The sequence below is a fragment of the Ascochyta rabiei genome, chromosome 2 (assembly GCF_004011695.2).
Source record: "Ascochyta rabiei chromosome 2, complete sequence".
NCBI classification, from domain to species: Eukaryota; Fungi; Ascomycota; class Dothideomycetes; order Pleosporales; family Didymellaceae; genus Ascochyta; species Ascochyta rabiei.
The window spans coordinates 2,708,405-2,723,641 of NC_082406.1; the positions used below are offsets into that span (position 1 = coordinate 2,708,405).

At 47.2% G+C, this 15,237-nt stretch overlaps 3 protein-coding genes across 3 annotated transcripts, besides 2 other annotated features; 2 read left to right on the forward strand and 1 right to left on the reverse strand.

Annotated features, from left to right (window-relative positions):
* Positions 1-2,552: 2,552 nt before the first annotated feature.
* On the forward strand, positions 2,553-4,801 carry EKO05_0001773 (uncharacterized protein; the record flags this gene model as incomplete). The annotated part of the gene is made up of 7 exons (XM_059635750.1): positions 2,553-2,730; positions 2,775-2,854; positions 2,905-2,922; positions 3,487-3,614; positions 3,662-3,746; positions 3,795-4,078; positions 4,132-4,801. 7 exons carry the CDS (start codon positions 2,553-2,555, stop codon positions 4,799-4,801), a joined length of 1,443 nt encoding a protein of 480 aa, XP_059491733.1.
* Positions 4,802-5,148: 347 nt separating this feature from the next.
* Positions 5,149-5,274: a mobile genetic element.
* Positions 5,275-5,935: 661 nt separating this feature from the next.
* Positions 5,936-6,169: a dispersed repeat.
* Positions 6,170-6,779: 610 nt separating this feature from the next.
* Positions 6,780-8,068, forward strand: EKO05_0001774 (Galacturonan 1,4-alpha-galacturonidase; the record flags this gene model as incomplete). Its single annotated transcript, XM_038937406.1, has 3 exons — positions 6,780-7,478; positions 7,529-7,752; positions 7,810-8,068. The coding sequence occupies 3 exons, from the start codon at positions 6,780-6,782 to the stop codon at positions 8,066-8,068; spliced, it is 1,182 nt and encodes a 393-aa protein (XP_038802529.1).
* Positions 8,069-8,478: 410 nt separating this feature from the next.
* EKO05_0001775 (uncharacterized protein) lies at positions 8,479-10,808 on the reverse strand (the record flags this gene model as incomplete). The annotated part of the gene is made up of 3 exons (XM_038937197.1): positions 8,479-9,310; positions 9,376-10,083; positions 10,135-10,808. The coding sequence occupies 3 exons, from the start codon at positions 10,806-10,808 to the stop codon at positions 8,479-8,481; spliced, it is 2,214 nt and encodes a 737-aa protein (XP_038802530.1).
* Between the last annotated feature and the right edge of the window lie 4,429 nt (positions 10,809-15,237).

Here is a 15,237-nt window from a genome sequence, read left to right on the forward strand (position 1 = left end):
GCAAAGCATCGTAGATTGCGATATCGCCAGGTTCGGCGGAAGAGAGTTACGGTTCAATGTAACAGACAAATTGTCACTTTCATAAAGACCCAAATTCTTTGTTACTGCTCGAGAAAAAGTTAATCGCAGTGTATCCGTTCAAAATCTGAACGTAGAATATTATGCAGTCAAGTTCAAAAGGTTAATGTTAGCCCGTCCCTCCATTTGACATAGTTTCGCCATCCTCTCGTCCTTTCTGGCAACACTGCTTTGTGGCCAGATGCGTGGCAGGGCAGCTCGCATACGATAATTATGAATTACATTTTGCATCATGGGACATGGTTATTTACTAACAATGTGATTGTTAGACCAAAAGATCAAGCCAATAGCAGCAGCCCCGTGTCTTACGTATCGACCACCTGCTGCCGACCGGGGCGCATGTCTAAACCGTGAACGCCGATTCTGATGTTCTATGCATGTGCATAAGCGACCAGAAAGAGAACAAACCTTTCGAGGAAGAGAATCCAGCTTTGTCGGCTTCGTGTTTGTTTAAACACCGTTCGTCCCAGAATGACCACAAGTGAGCTGCGTGCTCACCATCTAGCTGTCCAAGATTGCCAGACTTTGCAATGGCATTGCCCAAAACACTCCACTCAATAGTTGCGCTCGGAATGCAACGGTCACACTTTTCGCTATCAGGATCTCTTATTTGATCCAGGCTCGAGGCCAGTATGGATCGAGCTTGATAGTGTCCCATTGCTGGCGCAAATGATCCGGACGATGTTGGCTGGCCTTCGCACGTAACCAGTCAAGAGCAGCGTCGTGAAACTCTCCGTGATTATCAAGCCACAGGAGAATCTCTTCTGCGTTAAGGTATATCGCCCCCATACGCTGTACCTGGTGTCTGCGTTCAACAAAACAGCTTTGGTCTGTGCAAATCGCATCCATCCATAGTCGGTGGTCAAACATCGCTATCGCTCAGACTCGCACCTCCGGTACCTGCAAACAGGTAATACATGTGCCGCAACTCCATTCTCAGACATACGTCCCCAGGACTTAGAGGTACGATTTTGACCAAGCGAATCGAACCAGTGCTCAGGTACAGATGCTGATACACGAAATATGACCTCGTGGAATCGTGAAATCGTTCCACAGTGGATGCTTTTAGGCTATAGATTTGTGTAGGTGAATACATCGCGATAGGAAAAAAATTGTAAAGCGTTTCTTCTGATTTTAAGACTGCAAGGTGATACAGAGTAAACGCAGGCATTGTACGTTATTGTATTTTCATGCTGCTGCAGCTTCACGCTGGTCGTTTGTAAAAGGCAAGAGCGACACGGCTGTGGCCAAACCACCACGAGGCTTGCTTAGCGTATAATTCCACGATAACATCTCAATGTCGGATGAGTGGAAACAAGAAAGCAAGAAAAACTAACTGGCGTATTCATTCTTGAGGTAATCCAGATAAAGGCAATTCGCAGTTCACGGTATTTGTGGTGGTGCCAAGACGCAAAATTTAACGTGAATCTAACACGCATATGGCACCCATGGAACGCTATCTCCGACCTCATGCTCACTCAGCCTTATTTCCTTTCTTATACCTTACACCAATGTTGGCCACATCAGAGCCCAGTGTCAAAGTGTCAGCTCAATCGTGTGAACAGCATCACAAGGAGTGTATATGGTCTTTTGAATATTCCCATGAGGAAGTTGTGTGAAACAATTTCTTAAATTGTCTCACAAGGCTTTGTTTCAGCCTATCTTGCTGAGCGGGTTTAATAGTTGGCAAGCAGATGTATCGTATTGAGGTCCAATAATGTAATGCCGGCCGTTACAAGTTCTGTTAACAGCCATTATGAATTGGATTCTGCGAATAATTATCGGTTATTCCCGGAACATACACAGCTCAAAAAACAAATCTTCAACATGCAAGTGTTTTCCTAACCTGCACTGCAACAACAAAAGAAGCTTACGAGCGCGCTGTGTCCACGCTCGGCCGGAAGCTATGCTACACCCTGGACGCTTACTGTAAAGTTCGGCGAAGTGATATGCGCTGTGCTACCACCTTCCAAAGTCCTGGGTCAATTTGTGGGACGTCGCTATCCTTTTTTTGGGTGGATTGCTGCTGACGCCAAGGCTCACAAAATCTACATGCCTTCGCCCTGTGACGCTCAACAGCATTACAAGAGCAGCTTTGGTTGAACCTAATACTGGAAGATCAAGCCCCAGGCGAGCAACACTCTTATCGATGCGAACTCTCTCTGAAATACAGAAACCCTTCGACGATTTCCCGTTCGACAGGGTCTTTGAGAGTTTTTGGTTCAGCCTGGCTGCCCTTAATACCTTCCATGCGGGGTGCAACATGCGGGGCCGAGCTCTGGAACATCAGCAAGTGATAGAACGAGACCTCAACATCTGTCCGTAAGCACAGGTGAGTCTCCACTTCTTGTACGCTGCGAAACTGGTAACGCGAATGGGCGCAAAGCCACACCGTCAGCTGTACAAGAAAGACCGAAACCTCGTAGCTCTTCTAGAGCTATTCGAACTCCCTTGAATCACTCGCAAGTTCGAAGATGCGCCCGTCATTGCTCTTTGCATGGGTAGCTGTCGTGGCTGCACAGCAGGATCCTATTGAAGATTTTTGCCGCCGCCACCAGCATCAGACGTGTGTGATTGATGACAAACTTTACATTGATGGCGGAAAGGTGTTTTATGGCGGGTCTATCGAAAATGGTAGCATTGCGCAACAAAGTAAGTTTGTCGCGGTTCAACGTGCCAGCCTCGCTGACCAGCAGACACTCGTTTGTTGTGGGAGAACGTTCTAGCCACTGACAATGAGACCGAGTTTCCAACTCAGTATAAGAATCTGACGAAAGTAAGAGGGTCTCCATCGACCTGAATTCGCAGCAGCTGACTATCTTTCAGCATTCAGAGGTGCCTTCCGTAAGTGGCGGCGTCCTGTGGCCCGACATTACCAACAAGTTGTTCTATCTGTTCGGCGGAGAATATAATGATGTTGCAAGCGTACAACCCTTCACAAAGCTATGGTACTTTGACGTCGTCTACAATACCTGGAATCAAACAAGCCCCTCTCCAACTCAGTCCGGCATCTCCTGGCCAGCGTTTGGGTCAGGTATAGTGACGGAAGGAGGTACCGCATATTACTATGGAGGTTATCTAAGCAACAAAACTACACCGAAATGGAACAGCGATCCTTTGATGCTATCCTCGCTGATATCTTTCGACATGGATACGCAAACCTGGTCCAATCAGACGTATGACAGTACTTCGCGGGCTGGAGGATCGCTCCAGTACCTTCCAGCATCGGCGTCGGGTATACTGGTATATTTTGGAGGTATTGAAGGGGACTCTGAAGGGGGAGTACGATATGTGAGTGGTGAAAGATGCGTGGCTAATACGTCCATTAAGCTGACATAGCTAGGCAAACATGAGTGTAAAAGTTGCCGTGTTACTTTTTGTAAATTCTACTTGCTGATGATGAACTAGGAGATACGAGTATTTGACATAAACGAGAACAAGTGGTTCACCCAAATTGCCAGTGGAGACGTGCCTTCCCCAAGACGTGGCGTTTGCGCGGGTGTGGCCTGGGCGAACGATCATTCATCTTATAACATGTATGTTCAGGCAGAGGCTCACGCATTTATATGCTGACGTCCACAAGTTATGTTCAAGGTGGAGTCAGAGATGACGGTGCGACATTCGGGGAGACATACATACTAACAATACCTTCCTTCCAGTGGATACTGGTAAGCTATCCCACCATTATACATACTGGTTGATACTCACGCCCGTAGATATATCCGGAACCTAGTCGCCTCCCGAACATAGCTGCAGGAAAAGGTTGGTCTTCTTGCAACGTAGTTCGGAGGAGTTCCCAAATGATTATTATTGGTGGTTATTATGCCAATGCTTCGTTCACGCAATGCGACGTACCAAAATACTACGGGCAACACGGTCTCCTTCTGGGTCAAGAGAGCGCAGAAGTTGCTCCACCGGAAGTAAAGTGGTTTTGGCGGTTCTGGTCAGGGTACAACAAGTACCGAGTACCTGACAAAATCGTTTCACTTATAGGTGGCAAGTAAGTAGCACACATGAATCATGTTCTTTGTTATCACGCTGACTTTACTGCAGTACCGATGGGCATGCTACCAGAACAATGCCATTACAAGGTTGGACAACCCCATCTCCTCTGGGACCATACTTCCAGCACCTGAATTGGGAGGGTCCACGCACGGCATCGAGAGCTCTACCGGGAACACCAACCGCAAGCAATCAGCCTACTCAAAATTCGCAGAGTGGACCCAATGTCGGTGCTATTGCAGGTGGAACTGTAGGCGGTGTGGTCGCCCTCGTCGCATTGATCTCCACCATATTCTTTTGTCTCCATTGCAGACATAGCCGGGAAGCACCCAATCAAAGCCAAACAGAACTTGACTCCAACACCAAATCTGAGTTGGACGGTTTCCATAAATCCAATCCAAGCCATACCGGCTCCGAGGGTGGGACTGAGATGAGCTCCACGGGTTCAGCTACCTCATGTTCACCCCAATTCTCACTACCGCATGGCACCAATTCCTGGAATAGAAATCAAGCCTACTATCAAGTGTCGCCACCTCAACGTGGTGAAGAATGGACTCAACAAGGTGCCTATTACCCACCGCCCCCGGACCTTTCACAAGCATACAAGCACCCGCACGAGATCAGCGCAGAACTACCGGAAGCTAGAAGTCCAGTAAATGCGGAATTGTCAGATTTGAGCAGCCCAGCATATGCTGATTTACCGGATTCACGAGGGGTCTAGTGCCTCTTCGCACAGTCTCCAGAACGCACAGAGAACTAACACTGGGATTTCAAACGTTGCAGGCTACAGTTTGGATGGCTCATAAGTCTATAGATATTGCTGTAGCTATGCGCAAAAGCTCTGATTGTATAACTGAAATGGATCTAGGAATGATGCCTTCTGCTTTGTCGATTCGAATGAAAATTTACACTTGGCCAATCAAACCGCCTTCGCAACTGTTTCGCAATACATAATAGTTTCGCCAGGCATCAGGCACTGCCGCCTCTTCTCTTCTACCGACTGTGCTAATATCTCGTCTTCGTCTTTCTCTCCCTGATCGTACCGCCGTCGTATCTGGTGCCCGGCGTCTACTCTACTACAAAGTTCTGTGATAATGGTTACTTTGAGTAGCTCTACAACCTGATTTTCTATGTAGGCACAAGGGTAGTTTTCATGCGTAGCACGCCGCTGGGCGTTGCGTGTCCGTGCACAATGGAATCCTGTTTCGCGGGGATTGTTATATAAGTACCATAGCAACCATGCAGTGAACAGATCAAGGGTCGTTCAGAACAAAGGAATATGTTTAATGTTGCCGATGAGTCGGACTGTGGATGTTTCTCACCAAAAAGTCTCTCCTCCACACCACAACTACACAAGCTGACGTCTTTTGCTAAATAATGTTGGGAGAGAAAATCTCATACGTCCTAACCCATCAGTTGCCTGACAATTCAAATCCAGTCTGTACTTCAATCGGTGACAAATCCCATTCGTAGAGATGTTAGCAACATCGCACGTAGGTAATCACCAGACAATTACTACCTCACATAAATCTAAAATACGAACCTGGTGCATTGTACTTGTAGTAGTTAGATTAAGGCTCGTTGTAGCAGCAGCGAGTCGAGATCCAGGGTCCTCTACCCAGACGGCCCGTTCCCGGCTTTACACGGACACTACCGTTCCTGTCACGCAACGTCCACTATCCGTCGAACTATTATTCTCCACCTATTGAATCCAACGAGCAGCGTAATCCCAAGAGTCAGGAGCAATGTACTAGGTCTTAGCGCCTGAAGATACGCGAGATCTGAGCGCCACCTAGCGCCGTCTGGCGCAATCCGGAGCATTACTCGCCACTGGGAAATGTCATGGTCAAGCTACTACTACGGTCTCCAGCGACAGTTGAGTACCATGGCCAGTGCGGTAGGTCTTGTGCAGAAACACCTATTAATATTTATAACAAGCGCGCACAGATGCTGTTGCAGATAACAAAGAGAGAAGACGCCCGCTAATAAGTGTAAAGCTAAAAATACCTCGGAAGTTAGACTTACTAAGCCTCTGCTTTTCCTCCATATTGCACTGGCCATAGAACCCTACTTTTGCCGGAGACCATAGTAAACATCGAGGGCTGTGAATAGCGCTTGAAACCGATTGGCTGACAAGACCGCTCAGCTCGTATAGACCAAAGCTCTATCGGGAAATAGAAAAGTAAGCCATACCTGAAATTAACCATGTATAAATTGTAACTGGTAACAAAAAATGGCATTCTATCGACAGCAACCTGACAAAAAGTTGCGAGTATTCATGACAAGCTGAACGCTTAGAGCCCTCCGGAATATATGTACAGACAATGTGCGTGTTACCCCATTTTTTGAGCTGTCTACGAGAAGACATTGGTACGAGCACCCACATGCCTGGAGACGAAAAATACGAGGACTATGTTAAGCTCTAGTGCCATTGTCGATTCAAGTAGTATTTTCGGCTTCATTCACGGGCGCTCTACAAAGACGCCCTTACGAACCAAGGGTATTGACTGATGAAAAATTGTCACCTGCTGTACATACTATAGCCGTGCAGAGTCTGGATTGTGCAAGTGCCAGTTCTGGATTTGTATAAATGCTGTGTCGACGAAGCGGAAAATGAACATAACAGAGATCTTCAAGAGCTTCGAGCATTACTTCTACCTCACTACCGTACTACAACGTCAGAACCAAAGAATCATACAATGTCTGCCTTGAACCTTAGCCTCATTTTTACCGCCTTGGTGGTGTTCAGCAACGCTGCGCCTACAACAGACCTGGACTCTGCGTCTCTATCGGCAGCTAATATGGCCAAGCGCGCAGGCCCATGTACCTTCAGCGGCCGCATCGATCTCGACAAACTCGTCGCCGGACTGCCCACTTGTACCTCAATTACCTTTGACTCCGTCATTGTTCCTGCCGGAAAAACGCTAGATCTCTCTAAGCTCGCCGACAAGACCACTGTCAACTTCAAGGGCACATCTTCTTGGGATGTCCAGAAAGGCTTTGCCGGTCCTCTTCTCAGCATTGGTGGCAAAGACATTGTTGTTACCGGCGAGGCAAACGCCAAACTCGACGGTCAAGGTGCAAAGTACTGGGATGGTCTGGGTAGTAACGCCGATGTCGCGAAGCCCAAGTTCTTTGCCGCGCATAATTTGCTTGGAGCATCTTCTATCAATAACTTGTACCTTTTGAACACACCCGTCCAGGCTGTGAGCATCAATGGTTGCAATGGTCTGACCGTCAGTCATATGACCATTGACAATTCTGCTGGCGATGCCCTGCCTACCAGCAACGCGCCACACAACACTGATGGTTTTGACATCGGGTCGAGCTCTAACATCCTTATTGATCATGCCATTGTTCATAATCAGGACGACTGCGTTGCAGTAAACTCTGGAACGGTGAGTTGCAGAACCGCCGGGAACGTTGTAGTAACTGACTGTAGAACTAGGGCATCACGTTCCAGAATGGACAGTGTACCGGCGGGCACGGTCTTTCCGTTGGATCCGTCGATCATGGAAGTACTGATGATCGCAACACTGTTAGCAACGTCAAGTTTCTGAGCAGTACTATTACAAACTCCGTCAACGGTATCCGCGTCAAATCCTTCTATGACGGCAAGGGAACCATCGACAAGGTGACCTACAGCGGTATCACCCTCAAGGGTATCTCGAAGTATGTTGTTAAACTCTTGCAATCATGTTCGCGTGCCTCGTATTAACAGTGGGCTAGATACGGTATCCTGATCGAACAGAACTACGATGGCGGAGACCTTTCCAAAACACACGGTCCCGGTACTGGGGTGCCTATCAGCGGCTTGACTATTCAGAACATCACCGGCAGTGGCGGCGTGCTAAGTACTGGAACCGATGTTGCCATTGAATGTGCGAACTGCAGCGGATGGACGTGGAGCACAGTCACAGTCACCGGCGGTAAGAAGTTCAGTTGCAAGGGTGCACCCAGTGTTGTTCCAGCCGGCACTTGCGCATAAGAACACCGATGATGCGTGTTATCGTTATTTGGGGTTTGATGTAGTAGTGTATAACTAGAGTCCTTCAGTACGTTCGAATAAAAAATTGATTTATTGCAATGCAGCGTGGATTCATTGGGTTTGCGAATCCTGAATGATTATTGTTGGACAGAAAACGCTTGAATGACGAAGTCTTGCCTCGCCATGCCCGCCTGGCATTGTTGAAACGCATATCTATCTTGGTGTCGAACAAACTGACGCTGTCCATAACACTACCACTACCTTTTCCCATGCTTAGTGTAGAAGTCAAAATCGAAGAAAATCACTGTTTTGCGGGAAAAAGGCACTGCTGTGATGGCCTTCACCACGGTCAACCAGGAGACAATTGAGATCGCGGCGTCACAACCCCAACCACTGCTACGCTGACTAGCTCAACCTTTTGACTTGGAAATCGACTCAAAAGAAGTGTCTTCACCGACTACTATCTTGTAAGCAATCTTCGCGTACCCTTCCGCTGTTTTTGAGTCGTTCCATAACCCAATTGCTTTGAACGCTCCTTGCGCCTCCATGAATGCTTCGATCAGATGATCGACCAACAAACCCCACTTCAAGATTTTGAATGGTTCTGGCGTACAATCTGCACCGGATACCACGAACCCAAGGAGAGAAAGAACTTCCATAAAGGACTCCAGAGCCTTCTCCCATTTCCCTTGAGCTAGATATATACGCGTCAACAGCGCCTGCGGGTCCCAAAGCAAGAGACGTGGTACTTCATCTGTTGGGCGCGTATAAGTATTTTTCAAAGCCTGGAGAAGATCTTTTGCTTTGCCCAGCTTTGTCTGATGTTGAGAGGCTCTTCGAAGTACCAGCTTCAGTTCTTCGAGGAGCTTGTTTCTCTTGGCGGTTGTAGCAGCTGTCGTCACTCTGTCATCCTCACAGATTGCACAGGTGCAAGCAAACTGCCAATTTTGAAGTTTTTCCTGCAATTCCTTTGCTTTGCCGTTGGGCGCGTGGTACCAGAACGTGATTTCATCGCCAGGTTCAAGATCTCGGGTTGCGCGTACAATCATCATGTCGCCAATGAATGAGCGGCGGACGTTGCTTGTACAACCATGATTGATGTACGAAGCTTGAATCCAGATGCCGCATGAGTGATAGGCTGTTTCTTGCTTAGACTGGTCAGACGCAGCGTTCTTGTAGGTTTGCAGACTGGAACGCGGGCAGCCGAAAACGTTGAAAGTCATGATCTGCTCTACCAAGAATCTATACATGGAATTTCAGTCAGTATTAGTGGTGAGACCTGTGCTTCCCCTCCGAGTAATGCTTACGTGTCGACTACCGGTCTTCCATCCACTGCGGAGGTGCTAGCCGGTTTGTAATTCCCATGGTGTAACGCAGTGAAAGCTGCAGCAAGGGATGGGTTGCAATGCATTTTCTGCACGATGAGCTTGATGAGGCTGGCCTGACCACCTAGGAACCCTCGGTTTGTTTCGGAATTGATCAGCAAGGCAATACTTGAATCTTCAGAGCCACCTTCGACTACATATGCATGACTGAACGCTTTTTCGCACAAGAGAAGGTCTCCAGCCTTAACAGGTTTCGTCACAAACAGACCACGGCCTTTTCCTGGAACTTTCTGAACTTTGACCGGCCCTACGTAAGTAGCATGATCCAGATGTGGAGGCTGAAGCTTTCTTGCCTCTTTCTGAAGCAGCTTGAAATCGTAGACCCCGGTGTCGGCCTCTGAGCGTCGACATTGAGCACGAATGGAAACAGTCGACGCTTGCTTGTTGTGCGGAAAAGTTGAGCGTATCGTATCCAACACATGGCTGCTTTCATCGAATCTTCGAAGAAAGTACAGAGCCTCTGCCGCGCGAAACAGGGCTTTTTCGGAGGGGTTGGGTCCAAAGTTGGGAAACCCTGTATCACACAGGGCATTGTCGAACTGCTTTGTTTTGAGATACGCGAGTGATCTGTTCCGCTTGATGATCTCAACCCTGTCTGATGTTGGTTTTTGGGATATCGCTTCCGAGTATCTGCCGATATCGTTCAGTACATTGCTATGCTCATGCAGCAGAGGGACTTACTTCTCAATAGCTTTCCAATATCTTCCTTCACCCATGGCGAAGTCGCCCTCGGACTTTGATATCTCAGCAGAACCCTCAGTATCGGTTATACGTGGACACCACCGTTTCGGGAGTATGGGATCATTTTGGTCGATACGCAAAACGTCAGAAAGATGATCAACGCGCAGCCCATAGTCTCCAGAAGCCATGATTTTGAAATACGGCTCCTTAATGAGCAGTGTTGTGCCAACGTCGACTACGTCAGTAGCTGGACGGATATTTTCTTCTTCTTGTTGATACAGCTGCAGCACAACAACGTCCTCGTATTCATCTTCAGCAAGTAAAAGTATGCCAGTCATGCGGTTAGGTGGTGTGATAGCCTTGAGCAGGAGGTACTTCCCGCGGTGATGCGTCTCAAGCGTAAGCTGGTCGATTGCAATTGGCGTAAGTTGTGCGAGAGGCGTAATACATGGTAGATATGCCGGTGGAATGAATGAAGAATGTATCAAATTGTTTTTCTTGCTTCGTTCCATCGTCGAAGTGGCCATGAGAGCCATCATGAATTCCATGTACATCTGTCCTTTGGGAGTTCGATCGCGAGGACGCTGCCCTTTTCGGATTTTGGCTTGCTGCAGAACTCGCTTTTGGTTTTCGATTACTTGAAAGTATTGGCTGATATCTGTGTCGACGTCCATCTTGAAGATACTAGTAGTGATGATGATATGCGGGTTGTCATAAGATTTACACAGAAAAATTGGGTTGGACAACTACAGAAGTTGCCTTGATTTTATTACTCCCATCTCTATACTAGTGTATAAGGACTGACTGTTTAGCACATTAATTGACAGTGAATACTGCAGTTGTTCGACGCTATTCTGTATGAGTGTTGGCATCGTGTCGAGCAGCCATTGGCCAGTAGGTCAAAATCGACTCACATACCACAGGGCAGGACTACACGTGCATAATCTATTGAAAGCTCGCTTTGGATCCAATAATCGAAACCCGAGGGTCTTATCAAAATGCTGACAGCGTTGGCAGAGTTGCACAGACTGGTTGATCTTGGCTGTGAGAAGATGGGACAATCGCACCGGGTGTGATATTGTGTGTAGAGGATTCTGTTGAGCAAAGCCCAGCCTGGTACCCCGCAGTGGGGCTTGCTTGGCTTACCAGTGTATTGTTCTAGCCATTGTATCTATGTAGATCGCTGTAGTGAGCTTGACAGCTCAGGCTGTATACCCCAGTGTTGTTGGTGTCAGACAACCAGATCTTCTCTAGCGAGTGTGACAAGCGACACCCGGGCTCCGACCAAACTTGATATGCGCCAACCTCTCAGAGCTTATCAGCCCCGCATTTGACTAGGAATCAATGAATGTATGCGTTGTCACTTTACATCAATACCAGTCCAAGATTTGAATCTTGCAGATCCCATTTAGTTGCCTTGCGGGTTTACCATCTCATGCAACAGCCTGTACATCGACACAGCATGCTGAATTTGCGTCCTCTTTGTCTTCATTTTGGGTTGCATCGTATTCACCAGCAAGGGCGGTCACACATGCCGAATTTCAGCTTCCAATTAGACGCTAGACTTACGCGTTCCTCAGCAAGATAGTACCTTCCTGCTCTGCGCCGGCCCGCGGAAATCTACAGGCCAACAAAGATCCATACAATTCAGTAGTGTGTCTGGTAGGCCCTCAAGCATGAGATTGGCTTAACTGTCATCGCTGGAGGCCACAGTAGCTACTGTGTTTGGGACGACATTGTCTCAGTCGACACGAGTGCGTTCAACCAAGCACACGTTCTTACGACAGAGGAAGGCGAATCGCCCAATCTTGCAATTTTCTCTGCAAAACAAATGTTTTCTGCGGTTTTGACTTCGATCTTAGGTGTAGAAGAAGGCCATGTTAAGAACGTGGACGGCGTCGGATTGTTCGACACCGAGATGTACGTTTTTGACAATGCACGGCGGGCATGACGGGGGCAAGGCATTTTCATCCAAGCACTGTCTGTTTATGGAAGACATAGGTGATCGAACGGTTGCTGAGCAATTGGTAGCAGCCGTAGAGGCTCGGCCGTCGCCACTATGCTACCTTCATCTACTGCGCTGCGGGCTCCGGTAATCTGGTCGCATGCTGATTGAAGGCCAGCATGATATCGACCGAGCCGAAAGATAGATGATCCGGCTAATGCATCACGGAACCTGCGATTTAGGCAGCGAAGTCGTTCAACACCTGGTCATCATCTGCCACGCTTACAATCCCGACGGGGAAAGAGGCAGCTTGATGGCACACTAGGCCGTCAAGGTGTAAGGTTCCGTCACGATGGAAAGTTATCACCATATCGCCTCTCAACTTGTTGAGCTTTCCTAATGCCGTTCAATGCCCTTTTGTTTTGATTGAACGCCGGAAAAGCTGTGGCAAAAGAGGATGACGTCGTATCATCTGTCTTCGTCCCCCAAATTGCTAGTGCTGCCATTTCTTGTATTTTTCTGTGGAGGAAACAGAAAACGATAAATGGTCGATGTATGTTTCAGACAAGAGAATGATGATATCGTATCGTACCCAGGAAGAGCCAATTTTCTAATTCTGCCGCAAACAAAGCCCTAGGCTCAAAAGCATTGTAATCTTGGATTTTTCTTCCTTCATAATCAGGAAGACTTTCAAACACACCTTCCGGACCAGCTCCAACCTCAAGAGCAGCTCTTGACTCGAAAAAAGGAGCTAATAGCTGCGATAATTGCGGAACGATGAAGCTCTGATGGTTCGTTAAGCCTTGCTTTAGAATGTCGAAGTCGGCGGCGTACTGCGCATCTGATAATGCTTGTTTTGAGGAGGTCGTCTATAGTATGGTGTTTGGTCGAAGAACGCCCTCCAAATCCTGGAGAATAGTCATTTTAGGAATGATGTACTAGTGATGGTGGCGAACATTGTGCCAAAGTCACTCGTCGATTGACAGAGACGTGGAGCAAAGCAGGCGATGATAACGCAGCGAATGAAAGCGGCGTGTAATAAAATTTGAGTCCTGCACAGTAGCTGTCATTTGTTCTTAATGTGCTGTACGGCGCAGCAACTGCAGCATCGCCTTTCCGGTGACTATGCCGTTCTGGGGTTGCTGAATATCGAAACGTACCAGAAAGAGTACATGCAGGCCTTGTGATCGGTTATATGTATTACTCTAGTTTAGGTGTGAAATATTGCAGATCAATGCATGTCCTTACTTAAAAATAGCTGGGTGCATGAGGCACAAGCAGGTATGTATGAAGATGGACTTGAATGCTGACCCACAGCAGACTCCAAGTCAGCTCGAGTCGCGCCATAGCAGGGGCCTTCTAATGTTTGAATTGGGATCGAAACACAATGCGAACGCATCTTCTTCCCTGACAAATGAAGATGACACGCGTAATGCGGCAACGAACCTGGGCTCAATGCAATTGTCTTAACATTGACTAGGGCTTAGTCCTTCCTTCATATGATCCAATATTTGCAATTGAATTTAGCCTATGCCAATGTCAAAGTGACACGTATGACTTGAATTTTTGAGAATAATTGGTTCATTTTCATTTCTCAAAGTCATAACTTGATCACGATTCCGAACCTTCTTAAAGAAGTCATCCTGTCTTGGTTTCTAATCATCATGGCATGACTAAAGAAAAATTACTACGTTGTTCTCAAAGGCCACTCCCTACCGGCGATATACACTTCGTGGTTCTTATACGATCTTGCTCAAACCAAGATGTTGTTGCGGGCAGTTCAGAGAAAAGTTACAGGGCTGTTGCCTGCGCTTTCACGCGTGGCGCTGAGGTCAACAAACACAAAGTATTCGCGGATTTGAAGAATCAAAGGTTTAAATGGATAAGAATGAAATTTTTGCATGCCCGGTAGTTAGTAATCTTGGCGAACTAGGTCCGCACACAGTCCCGGGCCATCAATGGTACTACGCTGTAGCAAACGGTCGAAAAAGGCATATACAAATGCTTCCAGTACGTGTGCCACCAACAATCACATGCAGTATTTACATAAGCCAAGAATGAGGCCAAGAAACACGTAAATCAATTCTCGCAAGCATTTCATTAGCGGTTTGACAATCCCGAACAAGTTAGGTAAAGCATTCATCGCGAACTATGAAAATGCGATTGAGGGTGTAACCATACAGGAAACCCCTCAAAGCTTGTCAACAGAAGACATGATGCGACGTCTCGACATTTCATTGATATATTTGATTTTCTTATTAAGAATCTTAAGTTTCTTTCCTCTCACTATTCATAATATTGACTCTCTACACTTAGACATAATGAAATCGTGTACAATAAAAAAGGTTTGCCTTGTAACAGCGAAGGTTTTCTGACCTTACATCGTATTATTCAAACGATGTTGTTCGGCAGCAACTGTGTCGCTATAGCGAAACTCTTGATCAAACCCAATAGCGCTAAGGCATTTACCTGCAAAGCGTAGTCCGTGTCTATCACTGCACATTTTTTACCAGGACTAGAGCCTATGTCCTTCATGTTTGCTCCAGAGACGTTCTCAGGTAGCCGACGCGAACAATCTAGCTCTGCTTTGCTGTAATAAGAGAACTGTCGTAACCATCCGAGTTGCTGACAAGTTCTTGTCAAGGTAGCACGATCAGTGTGGAGAGAAAAAGCTAATCACTTGATCCTATCATCCTTGATGGAGATTACAGCTTCGCAGACCTGGAGACAATTGACATAGTGGCGTTACAAAACCATGCCGCAAAAGCACAAAATCTCCTCCGACTGAATCAATTTCCTGATCTGCGAACAAAATTTGGTTTTGATCAAGTTGTGGATAGAATCCCTACGAATGACAAGCTATGGATCCTGATTTTTGAGATCATGAGTTCAGTAGCACAGCTACGGGCCCTGGCTGCGCAGTGCTTGAGAGTGATCCTCAGAAACTAGTGGGCATAGACTGAGATTAAGTAGGCCTTTGGGATGACTACCGAGACATTGGAGGTCAAGAAGTTCCATGGGATAAACAGTGCCGCTTCCCAGTGAACATGTTGCCAGTGCTACCAGAGAGGGTTCAACAAACTGGCTTAGACTCTTGAGAAGTGGGCCTTGTTCTTGAAACAGCAACTGAGAGAAGTGAACGAAGCTCGCTTCAGTCA